The sequence below is a fragment of the Lissotriton helveticus genome, chromosome 10 (assembly GCF_964261635.1).
Source record: "Lissotriton helveticus chromosome 10, aLisHel1.1, whole genome shotgun sequence".
NCBI classification, from domain to species: Eukaryota; Metazoa; Chordata; class Amphibia; order Caudata; family Salamandridae; genus Lissotriton; species Lissotriton helveticus.
Window position 1 is genome coordinate 1,145,604,277 of NC_136071.1, and position 21,236 is coordinate 1,145,625,512.

The 21,236-nt window shown below is 46.7% G+C and overlaps 1 protein-coding gene across 3 annotated transcripts in view; it reads right to left on the reverse strand.

Annotated features, from left to right (window-relative positions):
* CMC1 (C-X9-C motif containing 1) overlaps window positions 1–21,236 on the reverse strand; it is a 310,123-nt gene that overhangs the window by 23,106 nt on the left and 265,781 nt on the right. For all 3 annotated transcript variants that reach the window (XM_078663953.1, XM_078663954.1, XM_078663955.1), the window contains one exon: window positions 9,074–9,164. In XM_078663953.1, the coding sequence (XP_078520079.1) occupies window positions 9,074–9,164 (91 nt within the window). The remainder of the gene's footprint in view (window positions 1–9,073; window positions 9,165–21,236) is intronic.

Sequence of the window (21,236 nt, forward strand, 5' to 3'; positions counted from 1 at the left end):
AAAGGGTCCTGGTATTTGCTTCTCTTGGCTACCGCCCAAACACACACTGCCTGCATGTGTATCAGTCAAACGATTGGCACCAAAGCATAAGTTCTCGGTGAAGAAATGTGGATTTATATGGCTGACAAAATAGGTAGTTCGTTCAAATAAGTATTCATCTTAGTGATATTATCTCCTAAGGGGAGAGAACGTCCTGATTGTTTAATAATTAGGCCACTGACTTTTAAAACAGGCCTTCACTGTGATGGTCCAAATATTTCACCAGACCCACCACTGAAGCCAATAGTAAAAAGAAACACTCAAAATAGGTGGTAACTAGTTCTAGGGTCTCAGTTTATTGCTCTCCACTCCTTCCTGCCGCAGCAAGTATAGCAATTTCCTGAGCATTCAACAAATCAACATAACCTGGTGTCTGGTGGGTTTTCAACCAAATCTGACATATATAACCTATATTGCTAAGGCATTTTCTTGCATTGAGGACAAGACTTGCTATCCTACCAACCCAAGTCCCACTGCAAAAAGATGATGTATCACATGAACTGGTTTATACACTTCTTCTGGGTTTCAGAGGAATTGGAGCCAAGCAATTGGTGTCCCTCGGCAAATTCCCTGTAATGTTCAAGTTACAACTAACACACTCAACACTGGTGACACCATGGCATGGTATCCCATCCTTGCGCACCTGCAGCAAACACAGACGCCGCTGTTCCGGAGCTCAGGCACAGGGTCAGGTGAGCATCTAACATTTTTAGATGTTTCGCGTAAAAAACAAACTAAAAAAGTCATTTTATTGCATCATGTTACAGTGGCTGAATGCATGTGAATCCTCAACCTTCAGAGCACCTTCAAAGATCAGTATGTAGGCATAACTGCACAGTTAGACTTGGCTTTTGACCATTTACTGTGCTTTTCAGAAAATTGTTCCACATCACTGACCTGTATGACTTCATCATAGTTTACAAAATATCATCATCTTTATGTACATAGGGGTCCTAGCAACTAGATAATAAATCACTGGTTCAACCACAGCAATTAGTGCAAAGTCAGGAACCACTACTCACCTATGCTTGACAGTGAGGTCTCCAAACAACGAACAAGGGGGCGATGATCGACTAAAACCCTTTTATGAGTAGGGGACAGTCATCCAGAAAGACAACCAGATCCCATTAATGAAATTCAGTAACTTGGGGCAGGCATGCCGTAGAGTAGCAATGGCGCTTCAAGGCAGAAGGCATAGTTTTGCATAATGATCTGACCCAGACAAAGAGTACGGGCTAATGATAGGGTAGGTTAGGAGTTCTACGTCTTAGTTTCCTGACCACAACCTGGCTCCTTTATAAGAGGATGCAGAGAAGATGGGCTTTTGCAGACTACCGTCCTAAAAGGAAGGGAGATTGCTTCCTTTAACTGGCAACTACAAAAATATAAGGAACTATGAGACCAAAATTCCGTAGGACTGCTCACTGTCAGTGTGGTATTTTTGAGAATATAGTTGCTGTGTGTCAGATAATTTTACATTGTGTTTAAAATCTTGAAAGTTAAAATCATTTTTTATTTGACTGTAGCACAGACCAGACCCTGGGAAGTGTTTTACTTTACAGCGGTGAAGTAAATGTAGGGAAGAGTGGGAATCCTAGCTAGTTAGTTAAGTTTTAAAGCTCAAAGACATCATAAATCAATGGGGATTGAGACTGGAGGATGGAACTAGATTTCAATATCGAAGCCAAGGGTGATTTTGTTTTATATATCAGATCTGTTCCACTCAGGACGACTAGGAATTAAAGGTGTAAAAATGATACACTTCCAAGACATGGTCAGATACCACTTAAATGGTTAGATGTTGAGAGGATATAGCGCTCTACGTGCGGGCACACAGCGCACCTGGCGATTCCACTCTACAACATCAAATCGGTTCTGCACAACTGTACCATGATTTAAGGATGTGAAAGATTATTTACCACCAAGATGGGATCAAATGGAAAACAGGGTGCGGGGGTCGTTGGAGGTAAAGGTACATGATTAAGAAACATAACTGAGGGAATCCTAATCGACAGAGGAGAACGTGGGACAATTAGGTAAGACTTGTATGCATAAGTACATCGAAGTGTCAGAAATCGCTATTTTTGGATGGTTGGAGGCCAAGGTCTAGGTGTTAATGAACAAGTTACTTACCTTTGGAAACGATATGTCTGTAAAAACCATTGGTTAGTTATATATTCCTTACCTTAGAATTACCCCCAGGCGTCAGACTGGATCTGTTAAGTTTTTCGTCAGCAGTACCCCTGCGCATCAGAAGGTGGCGTAGGTTGACTCCACAGTCATTGTCAGCATCGTGGACGCCAGGATGACGTCACGGTAGATACATAGACGCCGCCCTCGAGCGTTGACGTCAGTTCTATACATGACTTTCCACGCCAGAAGCGCAGAGCCATACAAGACACTGACCACTGGTGCACAAAACTAGGGCCTTGAAAGGATTTCCTTAATCCTAAAAGTCAGTTCGCAGAACGGGGAGGATGGAGTGGGGCGGCACGGCACGTTGATGGGAAATCCCAGCGAATGCAGGAGGTCGGCCGTAGTCTGGAGGTGGGAGACGACAGCCTGGGGCGAGCCCGCCTTCAACAGCCAGTCATCGAGGTAGGGGAAGACTGGAACCCCTGATCTGCGCAGAAGAGCTGCGACCATCGCAATCACTTTCATGAACACCCGAGACCTCCTTGGCCATAAGTGCTGAAACTTCCTGTTGGAGAAGGGCCAGATGATCTTCCGACATGCGATGATACTGAGGTGGCATGGATGGATGGATGGGTAGTCTCGAAGGGGCAGGAGTAGCCCCTTCGGACTATTTGTAAAACCCACCTGTCCGACGTAATGGTGTGCCAGTTGGGGAAGTGATGGCTAATCCTGTCGCCCACTGGCGTTGGGTGGCCCTGCAAGGTCGGACTAGGAGGGTTTGGAGGCTGCTGTGGACTGGCCCGCCGGCTGGCCCTCAGATCCACGGCACTGGTTCCCACTTCCACGGTCATGCAGAGGCTGAACAGCTTGCGCCGGCCTGTGGATCTGGGTGGGACGTGGCGGGACACCCCTTCGTTAGCCATGAAAGGGGCAAAAGGCAGACTACACAGGGCGGGTGGTGGAGAGGCCCAAGGACCTGGCCGTAGCCCGAGAGTCTTTAAAGCGCTCCAGCGCGTTGTCTGCCTTGTCGCCGTTAAGGCAACGGCCATCAAAAGGAATGTCCTTAAGAGCGGATTGGACATCCCCGGAAAAACCAGTCGACCGCAACCAGGCGTAGCGTCGAAGGGCACTGACGTGGAAATCGTCCTGCCTAGTGCGTTGGCGGTATCCAGGCCACAGCGGATGGTAAACTTTGCTGCGTCTCTGCCCTCGACAACTGCATGGGAGAGCATGACCTGGGCTGCCTCCGGACACTGGGGCAGCATCTGAACCACTGTATCCCACAAAGAGTGGGTATAACGGCCCAACAGACATGCAGTTTTTACCGACAGCAGTCCCAAGCTGGCGGAAGAAAACATTTTCTTACCAAGGTGTTCCCGCAGTTTGGATTCCCTATCGGGTGGCGTGTTAGGGAACACGCCTGTGGAAGTAGAGGCTTGGACCACCAAGCTCTCTGGGGTGGGCTGTTGGGAGAGGAAAATAGGGTCGCCCAGGGCAGGGATGTGGTGTCGGGCAATCATCCTGTCCACAGGAGCCCCTGTGTTGTGCCTGGACCAGGTGCCTGAAAAGATGTCTGTGAGGGCTTCATTCAACGGCAGCAGGGGCTCCGAAGAGCTCGCTGCCGGTTGAAGGACCTCTGTCAGGAGGTTAGTGCTGACTGCCACCGTAGGTAGCGCGAGGTGGAGAGCCTCGGCAGCCCTACGCAACACCACTGCGTATGACGCTACCTCCTTCGTAGCCACGTTAAGAGGAGACAACATGCCAAGGTCTGATGAGGTATCCAGACCACTGGCTTCCCCTAGTTCCTCTCTACAGTCCGGGTCATAAGTCAACTGGTCAAAGGGTCCCTAGACCCCTCCCAGTCCTCCTCACCCTCCTCTGACTGCCAATCTGTTCTCAAAGAGCCAGGGTAGAACATCGGCATCGGCTCGTAGAAACTCCAAAGCTGGGCAGGGGTCGCACGGGTCCCAGAAAGGGAGGGAAGGGACGGAGCCGCGGAAGGGGCACCACCCGCATCCCTCGTCGCATCGGCCGATGGACAGGGGGGAGGATGGGGGGCGGCGAAGAGCGACGATGCTTCTTCGACTTCTTGTGCTCCGACTTACCTGACCCCGGATGCGAAGAGTTAGATGACGAATGGTGTTGGCTCTGCGACCGGTCCCTCGACTTCCTCCGGGACCTCGAGCGACGCGAAGCCGACCGCCGGGCCTCGAGTAGCTTTCGGGATCGCTCCTGCAAAGACTTTGGGCCATGGTCCGACAGTCGGAGCACAACTTGGGGTCGTGGTCGCGCTTCAGGCAATAGAGGCACAAGCGGTGCAGGTCTGTCACCGACATCAAACAGTGACAGAGGCACACAAGGTGCGGGTCTGTCACCGACATCAGTCGGTGACAGGAACCGCAGGTCTTGAATTCGGGCATTCATCATGCACCCGGAGTCGATGGACTCAAAAGAAGAATTCGAAAAAAGTCAAAAAGTGACTGTAGGTACCACTTTCTGCGGATCTGTGCTCACTGGCGCGGAAAAAGAAAGAAGTGAAGTCAGCACGCGACGGCGGCGTCTATGTAGCTACCGCGCCGTCATTCCGGCAAACACAACGATGAACGCGGAGTCGACCGACGCCACCTTACGACGCGTGGGGGTACTGCTGACGAAAAACTTTCCGGATCCAGTCTGACGCCTGGGGGTAATTCTAAGGTAAGGAATCTATAACTAACTTCTTTCAGATGTTTACTTCATATCAATAGACTGTTCAACCACTAAAGGTTTTAGAGAACTTGGGTTCTCTTTCCATAACTAATGATTCCCCCATGAGTTCTAGACAAACAAGAAATATATCACCAGCGCAAGACTTACTAGGCAGGGACGGGGAACATGGTGCCGGGTTAGCTCGGTCGCGAGATCCGTCGCGTACTCTCCGGATGTAGCTGTACTCCTTAGCCTTCCCTGGGCCTCGCACACCCATTTTGCCCTGCCTCCGCTCCGGTCTTCACATTTACTGTCCAGCTCTTATGCACCCACGGCCCGAGACTCCTTACCTGCGGGCTCCCTGAACAGTCACTTCCCTAGCCGCGGGAGGTGTGCAGCGGTTGCCCGCGGGCTCGCCTTAGTCTCTTGCGAGATTGCCTCGGCACTCCATCATATCTTTGCTCTCTTGGCCCCCCAGTCCTCGGGGCTCGGAGGTGCTGGCCAGAGGACGTGGCTTGGCTCGCGGTCCTCCGGGGGGGTGTTTGCTTGCTGCATTGGACGGCGTTTGCCTGGACAGGTGCACCGCTTTCAGTATTTCCTTCAAGGATGCACCAAGCAGAGTTAGTCCCTGCCGGCTGCCCTGTTTTCAAAGCTTCACCACAGGATGCTCTAAAGGGCCTGATTTCAGGGAAACATCGACACTGCATTTTTGCTGTGGCCCCCCTCAGATCTCATCAGTTTATTCAGCTTTTTCTTCGCCATAAGCTCTCTCTCTGCCCATGAGCTTCAGAAGGACTAAGCTCTTGGATAGCAGGCAACCAAGCACTGTTCTTCTTGACAAACAAGCTCCATGAAGAAGAGGAAAAGGGAAACTGAAATCTGCAAACCCAGATCCTGATAAGAATGAGCAAGTAAGGCAGGGGGAGGCATTTGATGTGAATGATTGCTCGGAATCTGCTAACTGTACTACCATTGCTTCTCAAACAGAGGGTCCAGCTGGTGAAAAGGAAGTAGTAGATACAGCTGCTTTGAGTGAAGTTGCTAAACAAGGTGATTTGGAGTAGAATAACAAAGCATTAGCTGATTACCTTGACAGTATTATAATGGAAAGATAGGAGGCTACTAAATTAGCTAATTATAAATACGGAGAAGGATGAGGGAAGCTCCTGGTCTGGAACTCTCGCACTAATCAAACTAGGAATATAATCAAGGAAATTGCAGACGCTGAATCAGGGGAGGTCTGGACAGAGAATTCCAAAATAGAATTAGCATTTGAGTCCTTCTTTCAAAACCTATATACAGAGGATCAGGTAGTTTCTGACACCAAGATAAAAGATTATACTGATAGGATAACAATACCATCGCCGTTGGATGATCAAGTTTTACGGCTTAATCAAAATATCGCCTTAGAAGAATAAGAGGCCACCATGAAACGCCTAAAAAGATGTAGCGCTGCAGGGTTAGATGGTATCCCTAACAAGCTTTATATTTCGCTTGCTGAGGAAATCGCCCAGGTTTTGGCAAGACTTTTGACAGTATCTTTTCTGATGGTCTACCAATTCCTAAGTCATGGGATGAGGCTGCTATCATCTTAATTGTTAAGCCCAGTAAAGACCCTAAAAAATGTGAGTCTTATATGCCCATCTCCTTGCTGAATTTCGACTATAAAATCTGCAGGCACATTTTTGTAGGGAGATTAAATCATGTAATGGGTTCCCTGATTCAGGCTGAGAAGGGGTTTATTCGGGGTGGCCAACTTCATGATCTAACTCACGAGCCGATCGGCTCAATTGATATTGCCTCATTAGAAAAACTACCTCTTACCCTCTTTGCGTTTGATGCGGCGAAAGCCTTTGATAGGGTGAACTGGCCTTTTCTTCATATCTATGGGCTAGAGGATAATAATAATCCACATTTGTAAAGCGCACAATCACCCGTAAGGGTCTCTAGGCGCAAGGGGGCCGTCCGGAAGATTAAGCAAGCTATTGCCCAGAGTCACATGGTGCTGGGCTAACCTGCCGCCGGACCCGGGGATCGAACCGTGATCCCCAGATTCCAATGTCAGTCGCCCTGGCCGCGGCGCCACACCTCTCCCATACATTTGCCAGGGCCATTCGTAACATCTATAAAACTCCCACAGCGAGGATAGTGGTTAATGGGAATTTAACCAGCTCAATCAAGTTGGAACAAGGAACTAGACCGGGTTGTCCTTCTCCACGCAACTTTTTGACCGGTGAATCGAACCCTTGGCATGTAGTATTGGGGCCAGACAGATCTTCGCTCCATTTGAATGGAATGGGTGGGTGAAAAAACTAGCCCTTTATGCGGATGATTTGATGATTTTTACGAGGGAGAGTCCCAGCATCTTGCAGAGACTGGAGCAACTGCTGATGGAGTTTGGGAGGGTTTCAGGCTACTTAATCAAGCGCCAAAAAACGGAAATTATGTCCTGGAATTCAGTAAAATGTCCCACAGGTCAAACAACAAATTAGATACCTAGGTGTACAGATAACACATGACATCACCAGTTTAGCTCAGGTAAACCTTGAATTAAAAAAAAAAAAGAGACAGGAACAATATTAAGATCCTGGAGTAGCAGTCCAGTTTCCATCTTGGGCCGTTCCAATTTGGTTAAAATGTAAATCTTGCCAAAGTTTACTTTTATTTTTAATGCACATCCTTTATCCTTTAACCACAAAACTTTAAAAGCACTACAGAGTGACATATCTAACTTTCTCTGGTCTAATAAGGGGGCGAGGATCTGTTGGAGGAAATTGCGAAGCACTAAGTTGGATGGGGGTATAGCAAGCTCCGATTTTTGTTTCTACTGCTGGGCCTTTCAACTAAAAAAATGTAAGATCTCTTCTATTTGAATCTTCTTGTTTTCCTCCCTTCTTTCAGGCCATGTCCAGAAATATTCCCTTGGGAGGAGATGGGTTTCTTTACAAGTTTGGCCATCTTAAATGTTTAAGAAAAGTTAAACTGAAGGTAATGAGATCAGCCTGTGAGCTCTGGTACCAGGTTAGGAAAATTCTTAAGATTCTGTACTACAGTGCTGGCGCCCCTATCTGGAATATTCTGGGCACACCTGCATGTCTTAAGGACAGTCTGTCGGTGCCATTACTGGAAGAAGGCATTAAGTAATGGGGGACAACTTTTCCAAAACAATAAACTATTCTCTTGGGACTCCCCTAAATAATATCTCGAACCGGAGGTTATCCAGATTCAAATTCTACCAACTATCTAACTGGGCTGCTAAACTGGGTAAGGATAGGGATGGAGATGGAGATGAGGAACATGAAAATACCCTCTTGGGTCTGCTCCATCAATGTAAAGAAGTTTCCAAATGGTACTGACTGCTAGTGAAAGGGGAGCCCCCGCCAACGCTAATGGAGGAGCCCTGGAGAAGAAACCTGCCCTCGACCGACATAGCATCTTTATGGCAGGTTTTGATGCGCACTTTATGGAGTGCTGTCAAAGCTGCTTCCCTTAGAAGAAATCATTTGTTTACACTCCACAAGGTCTACTAGACCCCTAAGAGATTGGCAAAGCTGAGAGGTGAAAGCATGAAGCCCTGTTTGAAGTGTGGTCTGGGAAATGCGGACGATCTGCATATTATCAGCAGTGTTCTCGGATTCAGGGCTTCTGGTACTACGTTGGTAAGACCTTGTCAGAGAAATTAAGGTAAGCCTGGTCTTGTTCATTTTTGGAATTCTGCTAGAGGAGAGTACTAGTTTTAAGCTTTCTAGATTCCAAGCCTTGCTGTTATTTATCTTAATTCTTCTGGCAAGGAGAGAAATTTGCTTAAAATGGGTTTCGCCTCAGCCCCCAGTATTTCTGGATTGGGTTGCCTCAGTTAAAAGGGTTTATAAGTTGGATCATCTTTGTTTTTCGAGAAAAAGAACCAGATTTTGGGTGGCCTGGGAGGAATGGGTTATCAAGTTTGACAATGCATCATCTCAATAAAGTCTAATGATTATTAAATAAGCGAGATTATGGGAAGAAGGCTGAATTTGGGTAAGTGAACATGTTCATTATCCTCTTCTACTAAATAGCCTTGTGGTTGGCCATTCTAGGAATCCTGGAGGTGGCAAAGTTAGACGAGTCCGTGGCCTCCCTCTGAGGGAACCGGGAAAGAGCCCATATCCGTTTAAAGACAATCTGCTTATTTATGAATGAGGACCAATTTAAAAAAAATAAAAAGACTTACTAGGCAGTTAGGCATTCTTTCAGTGCTGCATTCTCCTCTCTGCATTTCACCACCATCAGAAAGCCGGTCTCTGAGCAGCATTGTGTGAAGGCTGGAAGAGAAAATGAAGGAGATGATGAATCATTTTGGCAACAGATGAGCATTTTCATATAATACTGAATACATGAGTTACTTTTAAATACATCACACGAGGAAAAGGATTGTCACAAGTGGTTTATAAGTAATTCAAATTACTGCTTTTTTGGAGTGGTTTAGTTTGTTTTTTTAACAGCTAAGCCTAGGAAGCTGCACAAGCAGGTTTTCATGGATAGTTTGCCTTCTGAAATTGGACTTTGGGTCTTTCATGAGATAAACATGTAATTAAAAATAACAAACAAACTGAGTGTTTTAGTTTTAAAATATGGTAAACATTTGTCTAGTGTGAAAAGGTTAGTATAGTCGCATGCTTATCTTAAAAAAAATCTGCTAAACCATTGCCTATCCTTTTATCAGAATATTACATGGTTACCATTTACTCAGAGTGTGAGAGAGAACACATACTTGGTAAGCAAGTAATATGCTAAAAAAGGCAATGGTTGAGCTTGGAGATTTGCTCCTGAAAAGCTAAACTAACAATGGGCCCTGATTAAGGAGTTACTTATTAAACAATGGTTTGCATTTATTGGAGTTTACATCTCTGCTTGTCCTGCAGTGTTGTTGCCTCTTGTCTAGAGGGTCTTGAAGCTGACTTCGGACAGCTGAGGGTATTAAAGAAGAAATCAAAGCAAATTAAATCAACGGTAGTGGTGATTTCTGGTAAGCTTCCAAATGGTACTGATTTAATCGCCACTAATATGGTATTGTCTACTGTAGTGACCCTAGGGGCCCACATGTATTAAAATAGTGGTTGAAAACTGCAATGAGATTGTTTGCGACCAGTATCTAATTCTGCAAGAGGAACTAAGTACGAACACATCGGTTTGCATAATAATGAATTGTAGGGGTCGCAGGACGACCTACTTAATGAATATTAATTAATTTGGGACCCTCTACTATTGGCTACAATTATAGATACATTAAACCACCATCCATATGACTGCATTTCAAAATTGTAAACTTGATTGTAAAAGCTGCCCTATTTCCTTACTGGATATGTGGCTCATTTAAGAAGAAAACAAAAGTTTTCAATTTTGAAAAACTTCAGTGACATTTGGCAGTGGTCCCCAGAATCACTGCCTACTGCCCCTAAAGTTGACATTCTGATTTCAAAAGGGGAAGGGAACCAAAGGGGCCTTTCTCCTCTGTGAATTAGTTACCACCCCAACTTGAGAGTCAGTAAGTGTATAAACTATTGATAAATATGATACTGATTCGCAATTTGGAAGGAATTTCCAAAACACGCACCTTTCATATTACATATCGATAACAATTTCAAACCCATTTATGTAGTCAGTAAAATCTACAAAACCCCTTAGTACATCTCGCCAAAGTGATGAACGGCTCTCTAATTTGGACATGTGTGTTAGGCTACCAATGTAACTTGGGGCACGTCTATCTGGGTAAAGAGAGGTTTCACCAGCATCTTCTCCGAATTTTTGAGGTGCTGGCGCACAGTACAACTCCCAAATTACGGTCCCACCTCTCAGAAGCCATTAGCCAAGGGCTTCAATATTGCTAGTTTCCATCATTGTCGTTCTAATGTGCTCATAGACATCCACCTGCTGCCTCTTGCGTTAGATGCCTACACGGAGAGTGTTACCCTCATACTGGCTCTTACAGATGTCACCCTCATTTGTGAGGCAAAGTTAATCGACAAAGTGGAGAGACGGCGGCAACCCTCATGTGGCTAACCCAGTATGTTTCACTTGATAATGGCAAGTTAATTTGGTCTACAGCAGGTCTACAACAGTACTATTATTAATAGATGGCAGCAGGATCAAGGTGACCATGTATATTTTCTCCTGCCTGTTCTCATGCCTGAGTGCAGGACCTCAGATGCCGTATAAGAGTCGCAGCCAGGACAGGGGCAACCAGACCAACAGGGGTTCCTTTAGACCAGTGATACTCAAAGTACGGCCCAGGGGCCACATCTGGCCCTCCTGACTTTTTTACATGTGGCCCACCTGACCTTTACATGCAGCCCACTGGTCAACAGCAGCACTGGGCTGCTGTTTACTCGACTCTGCAGTAAGATTAAAAAGATATTAAAGAAACAGGTAAGCATGTATTTAAAGGTTAATTGAAGTTAGAGAAAGGAAATAACTTGGGAGTCCTACAGCACTCTGCTTTAGAAACACAATTTTTAGGTCTCGGCCTAGCGATGGCTGTGCTTGCGCAGTCTCGCTGGCGAGATTTTATGTTTTTAGGTATGGGGGCTTGAACCCGCCCCTCTTCTCCACTGGCTGGCTTCCTAAACGGAGGCCAGCCATTGGAGGAGAGGGGCATCACTCGTTCAAGACGGGATTCGGGGGGGGGGGATGTTTTTGGTGTTCTTTCTCTCCCTGACGTCATCGGCAGAGAGCAGCTCCTCATCACGCTGCCTGCACGCCCAAGTCAGCCCTCTGATTGGTGTTCCTTATTAACCAATCAGAGGGCCGACTGGCGCGTGCAGGCAGCGTGAGCAGACACATCGCCTCCTCTCCCCACCCCTCTTTTCACCTCTCTCCTCCTCGTGGCTCTCCCTTTCCCTGACTCAGCGTTTTTCTCATTCCCGACCTGCACTGCTGAAACTACTACCTTGGAGCTAGGTGTTGGTACCGTTTGGTATTTCCACTCCCAGATGCATGAATTACAAGTTATTTTTTGCATCTACCGGAAGCACCATGCTTACCCACCCCTCAGCCTCCTTCATCTCCCGATACGAGGCTGACAGGTGAGGAAAATAGAATTCAACCGCATTGTCATGGAAACATCACGGATTTGACACATTTGCACAATATAGACAAAGCGTGCCAAATCCACAGTACTGCCGTGTGCATGTGTACTGCTCCGGACTTGGTGCACCGGAGAGCAATTGTGACATTTTAGTGTTGCAGATTTTGCACAATACTGCAGCACTGTTATTGCGGTTCCTTGGAATTGCCACATATTCCGACAACAACGTGGGGTTTTCCACACGGTTCTAGGTTCCCCTGCAGAACAATCTGAGTCGTCATATGACGACGTATGTCTGGTATGGTCTCGACTAGCCACAAGACTATGCGGTGTTCGTTGTGTGACGTAAAGGCTGGGCACTGAGTTTAAATGCATTAGGACACGAATGGTCCTGTTAAATAGTTGGACGTCATTTGTCGACCCGGAAGTGCTTGATTTTATGTCGCAAGAGCTGGGAACATTAGACTGTACTATTTACTAACCTCTTAGGACGGTCCGGCCGACTAGCACAATGTTCTGTGGAGAGCGCCCATCAGTGCAATGTTCCTGTGGTGACAATGTTTAACTATTACATTATAATGCAGTCTTTAATAGATTTGCAACAATATTGTGCAGTAATCCGACGTTATTACTCTCGTCTTGTTTTTTACTTGAGCAGCGCGCGCCCCCATTGTCTTGGTCCCCTCCCCCCTCCAATAACCCTCATTATTTTCTCGATCCTAATGAGTGCCAGGCCTCGGGGATAATGTATGCAGATTAGCGCCGCCCGAGGCAGGTGGGCGCTGTATATCTGTGATTAAACCCACACGTGATGACAGCAATATTAATCACTGTCGGAGGAGAGGGAGGGCGATACCCATATGGACCATACCATTGTAATGGGGGCATCAAAAACACAACGTTGCATTGGAAACAGAGATCTTAGGACCCCCCCCACTCCACCCCGTACCCCACCTAGTTATCAGTACTAGGAGGGCACCGGAGCATACCCACAAAGAACAGACTGTACCAAACGCTATCACTTCTCCCCCTTCTCTTACTGGGGGCAGGGATGGTAGATCCCGATTTATTAAGCGGGGAGACCTATTTAGTAGGGCGAGAGTGGGGATGTGGGCGACACAGAAATTAAATATATGTATATTTTCTATGTTGACGACGCCTGTGTGTCACAGGCCGTAATACAAGCAAGGCCCCCCACCAAACCTACTTGGGTCTTATCAAAACACAGACATAACTGGGAAGGCATTAGGCCACTCACACGCCTATCACCTGTTGATAATGTACCTGACGCGCTATCCATTGCTGCCCCTCTGTGCCCCCTCGCTGTGCTTGCTCCCCTGCCCCCTCGCTCTGCTTGCTCCCCTGCCCCCTCGCTGTGCTTGCTCCCCTGCCCCCTCGCTGTGCTTGCTCTCCTGCCCCCTGCCTGTGCTTGCTCTCCTGCCCCATGGCTGTGCTTGCTCTCCTGCCCCATGGCTGTGCTTGCTCTCCTGCCCCATGGCTGTGCTTGCTCTCCTGCCCCCTGGCTGTGCTTGCTCTCCTGCCCCCTGGCTGTGCTTGCCTCCTGCCCCCTGGCTGTGCTTGCACTTCTGCCCCATGGTTGTGCTTGCTCTCCTGCCACCTCGCTGTGCTTGCCTCCTGCCCCCTTGCTGTGCTTGCTCTCCTGCCCCCTCGCTGGGCTTGCTTTCCTGCCCCCTCGTTGTGAGCATTTTTTCTGGCCTCTGTTCCCTGTGTGTGGCTCTGTGTGTGTGTGTGGCTCTGTGTGTGTGTGTGGCTCTGTGTGTGTGTGTGGCTCTGTGTGTGTGTGTGGCTCTGTGTGTGGCTGTGTGTGTGTGTGTGGCTGTGTGTGTGGCTGTGTGTGTGAGTGGCTCTGTGTGTGTGTGTGTGTGTGTGACTCTGTGTGTGTGTGTGTCTCTGTGTGTGGCTCTATGTGTGTGTGTGGCTCTGTGTGTGTGGCTCTGTATGTCTGTGTGTGTGTGTGTGTGTGTGTGTGTGTGTGTGTGGCTCTGTGTGTGTGTGTGTGTGGGTGGGTGTGTGTGGGTGGGTGTGTGTGGGTGGGTGTGTGTGTGTTTATGTGTGTGGCTCTGTGTGTGTGTGGCTCTGTGTGTGTGTGGCTCTGTGTGTGTGTGCGTGTGCGTGTGGCTCTGTGTGTGTGCGTGTGGCTCTGTGTGTGTGGCTCTGTGTGTGTGTGTGTGTGGCTCTGTGTGTGTGTGTGTGGCTCTGTGTGTGTGTGTGTGGCTCTGTGTGCGTGTCTCTGTGTGTGTATCTGTGTGTGTCTCTGTGTGTGTGTGTCTCTGTGTGTGTGTGTGTCTCTGTGTGTGTGTGTCTCTGTGTGTGTGTGTGTCTGTGTGTGTGTGTGTCTCTGTGTGTGTGTCTCTGTGTGTGTGTGTGGGGCTCTGTGTGTGTGTGGGGTGCTGTGTGTGTGGGGCTCTGTGTGTGTGTGGGGCTCTGTGTGTGTGTGGGGTGCTGTGTGTGGGGTGCTGTGTGTGTGGGGCTCTGTGTGTGTGGGGCTCTGTGTGTGTGGGGCTCTGTGTGTGGGGGGGGCGCTGTGTGTGTGGGGGGCGCTGTGTGTGTGTGGGGTGCTGTGTGTGTGTGTGTGGGGCGCTGTGTGTGTGGGGGGCTCTGTGTCTGTGTGTGTGTGGGGCTCTGTGTCTGTGTGTGTGTGGGGCTCTGTGTCTGTGTGTGTGTGTGTGTGGGGCTCTGTGTCTGTGGGGCTCTGTGTCTGTGGGGCTCTGTGTCTGTGTGTGTGTGTGTGTGTGGCTCTGTGTGTGTGTGGCTTTGTGTGTGTGTGGCTTTGTGTGTGTGGCTGCGTGTGTGTGGCTGTGTGTGTGTGTGTGGCTCTGTGTGTGTGTGGCTCTGTCTGTGTGGCTTTGTCTGTGTGTGTGTGTGTGTGGGTGGGTGGGTGGCTCTGTCTGTGTGTGTGTGGGTGGCTCTGTGTGGGTGGCTGTGTGTGTGTGTGGGTGGCTCTGTGTGAATGACTATGTGTGTGTGGCTCTGTGTATGTGTGGCTCTGTCTGTGTGGCTTTGTCTGTGTGTGGGTGGGTGGGTGGCTCTGTCTGTGTGTGTGTGGATGGCTCTGTGTGGGTGGCTGTGTGTGTGTGTGGGTGGCTCTGTGTGAATGACTATATGTAGGTGGCTCTGTATGTGTGTGTGGGTGGCTTTGTGTGGGTGGCTCTGTGTGGGTGCAAATGCAATAGGTCTCGCATTTGCAAGCGATTAAGCTATTGGCATTGTAAATGACAATGCCATTTATTTATGTTTTAAAAACAAAAACATAAATAAAAATAATGTCATGAGCAATGCCAACAGCTCTAACTTTAACAATGCCGAGACCATTGAATTGTAAATGCTTGTTTAAGAAATCTAGCTGCAAAAGTGTAAAAGTATAACTATGAACAAAATTCAAAAAGTATATTTTATTAACTTGTTGAACTGATTCACTTTAGTACAGAAGATTATATTATTTCAGTGTATTCAGAAGTGATAGTTTTCAAACATGAATTCAGAAACATTCCTTCTTTCTTAAACCGTCGCAACAATGCCAATAGTGAACTAAGAGCCATGTCAGTTGTTATATGCAATCTTTGGGTGGCTGGGGTTCCTATTATACATGAACATTATATATAGTGTATTAACTCAAACACAGAAGAAGTTTTTGTACAACACACTCCTGACGTCATATATTTTAAGGTCCTCAGGAAGAAACAGGAGGGAAACTAAAATTAAAATATTGCCTAGGATCACATAGTTTGGTTAAGTGGAGAAGTCAGGATTAATCCCAAGTTTTTGGTTTCACATTGTGCAATTCAGACACTTGGGGCCGTATTACATAAATGCCCTGAGGGTGCAACAGGCATTTGAGCCTCCGGGCCCCTTTGATAGTACAGTAGGGGCTGCAGACACTTGCGCGGCCCCTTCTGTAATACCGATAGCGCTGGTGCACAAAAAGCATCTGTGCCATCTTCAGGGTGTGTTCCCTCATTTGCATGGGGGGGTGCCAGATGCAAATGAGGGAATCCCTTTACCTATGTGCCGTATTACAGACGCAGAGGCAAAGAAGCCTTCAGGAGGCGCATGATAAAATGACGAGTTCTTCAAGCTGGTAAGATTAAATCTTTATTGCCGGTCTCCTCTCTCCACCAACTGTGCAGCAACTGACACACCTGAACATTCTATGGTAAACTCACTAACAGTGCGCCATGTGTGCCTCCTGAAGGGGGGCAAAGTGAGTCCCATGGACCCCCCAGACATCCCCTAGCAGGCGAATGCAGTCACTGACCGCACCCAGCTGCAAGGGGATCTCTAATCCCCTTTCAAAGTGCAGGCGGGTTGCCACCAGCACTTTGGAAACACGGAGTGGCTTCAAAGCAGCTACTCGGTTTTTCATGTGAACGTGCTGCCCCCCCAGGGCAGGGAACGTTCCTGGCTGCCCTAGGGGCAGCACATTCACCATAATGTGGCGCATTTTCCTGGATTGTGCTGGGCGCACCGCAATCCAGAAAAATGTGCCCCATTTATAATATGGCCCTAGATTTACATGGTTTGCTTTTCACACACCCAACTTACCACCGGCTCCCACAGCCAACCTGCTGGCATCAATGCGGCCCTCAGTCTCATCACAGGCCAAAATGAGTACCCATGCTTTAGATAATGTGTGGCCAAATGGATTGTCAAGTTCCAACTTCCTGGCACATTGTCCAGCCTGCACTCCTCCAGACATCTGGAACGAGGAGCAGCAGGGGAGGAGATCAATGTATAAGATACTGTGGGGGAATTGACACAATTTGTTAAGCTGTGGTCTATCTTGCCCAACGTCCCCGATCCTAAAGGTACCTTTGATGGTCATGGGGACACAAACCGCCCTGTTACAGAGGCCATGATGACGTGCAATTGGTGGAGTGTGATTAACGCCACTATCCTCACCCGCTGCCAGCCAGTGCTATACCAGGGGGCTCCAGAGTCTGCGTGGATGTACACAGATTTCGCTGTCACATGGCGGCATGAACAAGACTAGCCATGCCTTAAGCACTTCTCGCTCCCTGCCCAGATTGTGTCTTCAAGTGTGACCGCGGCTGGCCCGGAGCCTGGAGCTCTTTGTAAGGTCTTTGTCACTTGTTTAATAACACGCTCTTTAATTGGGATCTGTGCTTTCATGCCATGTCGCGCGTTAGCACACTGTTATAAATTCAGATTGATGCTGTTAATACCTCAAAACAATTTCCGAAACTGCATTCTGCGACAAATTCAATTTTAAAGTCCTCTGCCTTCATTAGTAATGTGATTGAATAAGGTTGTGCTGCTTTACATGCACTTTCTTTTGTTGAATGAATATGGAATAAATGAGCCTTTAAATACTGTTAATCCATCAATGCACAGCATTAGCTGCAAATGAAGCTCCAATGAGCTCCCAATTCGGCTTTAAACGCAAAATAAATATTTTTCCTAATACTAGAAAAATCCACCTTTGTCAACGCTGTGGATTCACTGTGGATTCAGTAGGAATAAAACGTTCAAATAAATGTAGAATTAAGTCAGAGGCTTATTCTATTGCTAATGTATGGCTATTCACTGCATTTCAATAGTGCTAGTCCATAAAACATTTTTTTATGTCTCCAGTGCCATACAAACGATGCCCAAAATAAGTCCGGAAAATCCGGATCCATGCAGATTTTCAATATATCCACTATCACAGTTTTCTTGTTTTTATGTTTGTGCATTATCTGCTCTACCTGCATCAAGTCAGCGGCATTATTCCCGCATGGGGTGCCAGATAAGGTACTTTCAGAACGTGTGCCAGCCTTTCCTCGGATTTGTTAAATGGTGTGCCAAACTGATTCAAGAAGTGAATCTACTAGGAGAGTAAAGGCAAAGCTGAAGAGTTCCACCATCATTTGGTGTTTGATGAATATCCCTAATTCAGGCTCAAATTCGAATCTGTGCCCTAATCGGGATTACGAGTTTGGCAGAAAAATCTGCACCTCTGATATTTTTACTAAACACATTTCACCAATGTGGTCCTGTCAAGATTTACCACGAGTAGAAAAAGTGCTCAGAATAATGGAAAATCAATTTAAATCAGTATACAGGGATTAGTCCTAATTTTAGGACAAAAACAGTTAATCTGGAAGGAATCCAGCACCAATTAAATACTGTACACAACACACTACCAGCATTTACTAGGTGGAGGATTTCCAACCTCATTTTGGGTGAACTCGTAGTAAGGTCCCAACGGGAGTTTACAAAATTGTAATAAGCAGAAAATAGGGATATTAAAATGTCCTTGTACCCCTGATTTCTTTTAATATCTTTGTGTTCTAGGTCAGCGCATAACCACAAACAGAGGGCTCTGTGGCTGGCTATTCCACTCTTATGTATGTGCTATTTAAAGCGCAAACCTTGTCAAAAAAAAGCGGAGCGCTGTACAGGGTCAAAGACAATCAAAGTCAACGAGTAATAGGAGAGGTGCTCCGTAAAATACAACTCTGGCGTAACTCTACACGGTGTGCTTTCCCACCCATGGTGAGTTGTGCACAGTTAATGCATTGCGATGACGTATTCTTTAAAGAGATGAGTTTTATACTCTTTCCTAAAGTGGAGCAGTGTTGGGGTGGGCTTGAGGGATAGGAGGATGTTGTTCCAGATCCTGGGTGCTTAGGTGGAAAAGACCTACTGCTTTATTTTTTCTTTTGAAACATTTCTTCGTCTATAGTCTAAAGGTACCCTGGCTGTCGGTGTGCCGAAAACAACCAGCGATAGTCCATGCCTTCAACACATAGCGTTCGATGCTCCCAAATACAGATTTGTACCCAGTTGTCTCTACTTTGAAGTAGGTAACATCTGCTAATAAATGGCAGTTTTGGAACCACTACAGGAAAACAAATACTACGTAAGAAGCAAGAAGATTAATTCCATCCAACCCTGTCGTGTTGCAATACTTTTTTTCTTTTCCTGCTTTATTTCTCTAAAAAATTAATCACACACGATAAACGACACTACCTATCTCACCAAGAAATCAAGAAGCTTTACCCTATAGGTCAGACAAGGCTTTATAACTATTGTAAATTTGACATATGATCAGTTTCCTATTTCCAGTGTTGAAGTGCGTGGTACCATAATAGCTAAAACAGAAACCAATATGTGTGGCATCTTTTATATATTAGCGCCATGAAGCCATTTCGGTGAATGTTTTAGCTTAATAAATACTGTCTTCCGTCATAATAGCGCAGCCGAAATATCGACCTACAGATACATCGGGTCCATAATATTGACTCCTAAAATATTGCCATGGTTGAGTTAGTAATATTAAATATAAGCTTACCTTGAGGAAATGTTGGTAGTCTATATCGTGGTCGCAATATTGGTAGCACAATATTTCAAACGTGATACTGGGACATACACCACTATGAAGGTTACCCTCTTTATAGTGGTCGACCTTCTTGATTCACAGGTCCAACCTTCAATCTCAGTTGTTCTAACAGACTTAACATTTCTTTAGATGTATCATTTTCCTGGTGATCGGGCATTCTTGCTTTTGGCATTTTTATTTGACCTGCCATTTTTCTTTTGACAAACCGAGGGCGCTTCCTCCCTATGACACATCCAACGAGGGCATTTAGGCTCCACTCTTCTAGACAATGGGGAAGCACAGAAGCTGCTCATTGAGAGGGGACAATGCCTATACTCAGGGTATATAATGGCACTAGAACAATTACCTTGCTGTGGGCATGCAAGCTTGCAAGAAGGACTGTCATCCATGGCTAACCTCGATTTCGAGGTTGGAATGTGTGCTTGGACTGTGGTAAGAAGATAGGGGATAGTCACTCGAGCTCATTGTCAGACCTTCCTCTGACAATTCCTTTCCATCCAGATGTACACAAGACTGTAGCACAAACAAAAAAGCTGGATCAAGTCCCCACAGAGAAATGTCTATGTCGCCATGGATATCGTTAATAATCATCCCTCTCGAAGGTGTGAAGAAATAAAAATAATAAGGACTAAGCCGAAAGAAGGCAGCGGTCCATCTCACTTGTTAACAAACAAGTCATGATTGCTTAGTGGGAACCAAGCTCTAGGAACACAACCTGTTACGCCACAGCAAGCCTTCCCTGACCAAAGGAGGCGCAGCATGCAATTTTAGGCCAAGGCTTAAAGGACCAGCATGTGGTTTCGGCCTCTCCGATGGCTGGCCGATTGTGTGGCTGGTTACCATCGACAATGCGTCCCTGCTGTTTTAATCACTGGTCTCTGTGCTCGCCAACATGTTTAAAACCCTCCGATAGCAGCGTGCGGCCCTAAGACAGCGGAGGAGCCTATTACGATGTGGCAACCACAAGCCAAGCGGCAGCCAGCTACATGCTGGCTTCCCTATTCGTGGGTTGCTGCCTTTCAGGACACATCCTCATGCTTAATTAACCTTTGACACAAGCAAGGGAGATGCGCAGGAAAAAGGACAGGAACCTAAAGACAATTTAATGTCAAACAAAGGAATACCCTTGGAGCAGCCTTCTCAAGTTAGAGAGTGGCCATTTCCAGAGAGTGAAAGCTAATAGAGAACAGAAAGCAGTCAGTTTTGCTTCACAGCCTCCATCGTGGCCACATACACAGAGGAGGCTGTCTACGGAGTGGGTCCAAAAGAATTTAAAAAAAACATAAAAATGAGCAAAACTGGACTTTAATTAAACTTTCGAGCATAGAATTGCATGGTACTTTGCAGATTACAGACTGGCTAATTGTGTTAAGGTATGATAATTCTTGAAGCGATGAGTCATCAATGAAAACTACAAAATATCTGGCCAAGGACATGACCATGAATAGACAGGGGCAACGAACAAATTCTCTACGCTGGGCAGGATCGCCAACTGTCTGTAGGCCATTGTCCAAGAGAACCAGCCCAAGCGGTCACTGCTACCGACACTATCTTATCAACCCAGGTTTCTGGGACAGTTCAAGAAGATATGTATAAGCAATCCCCCCCCCCCCCCAAAAAAAATGTCCTGTGGCTGCAACGCTGCACAATAATCACTTGGTAGTGGGGTACGGAATGTTTTTCGTCATGTCCAGCGAGCAATATATACATGAAGCACAGCCGATTTAAAGTTAGAGTAAGGCTCAGGGGCATAGAGAAGGGGGCTGCTAATGCAATTTCTCGCTAAATCTGTGAGCAAATACAAATATTTGTAAATCAGTCAGTGAACATAAAATTGAGTTTTCAGAACCTGCAGCCAAATATAGCCATTTGTCTAGAGATAGCGGACTCTTTTGCACACATCTGTGAATTCCTCCAGCATTATCTAGGAATAGGGAACAGACTTCA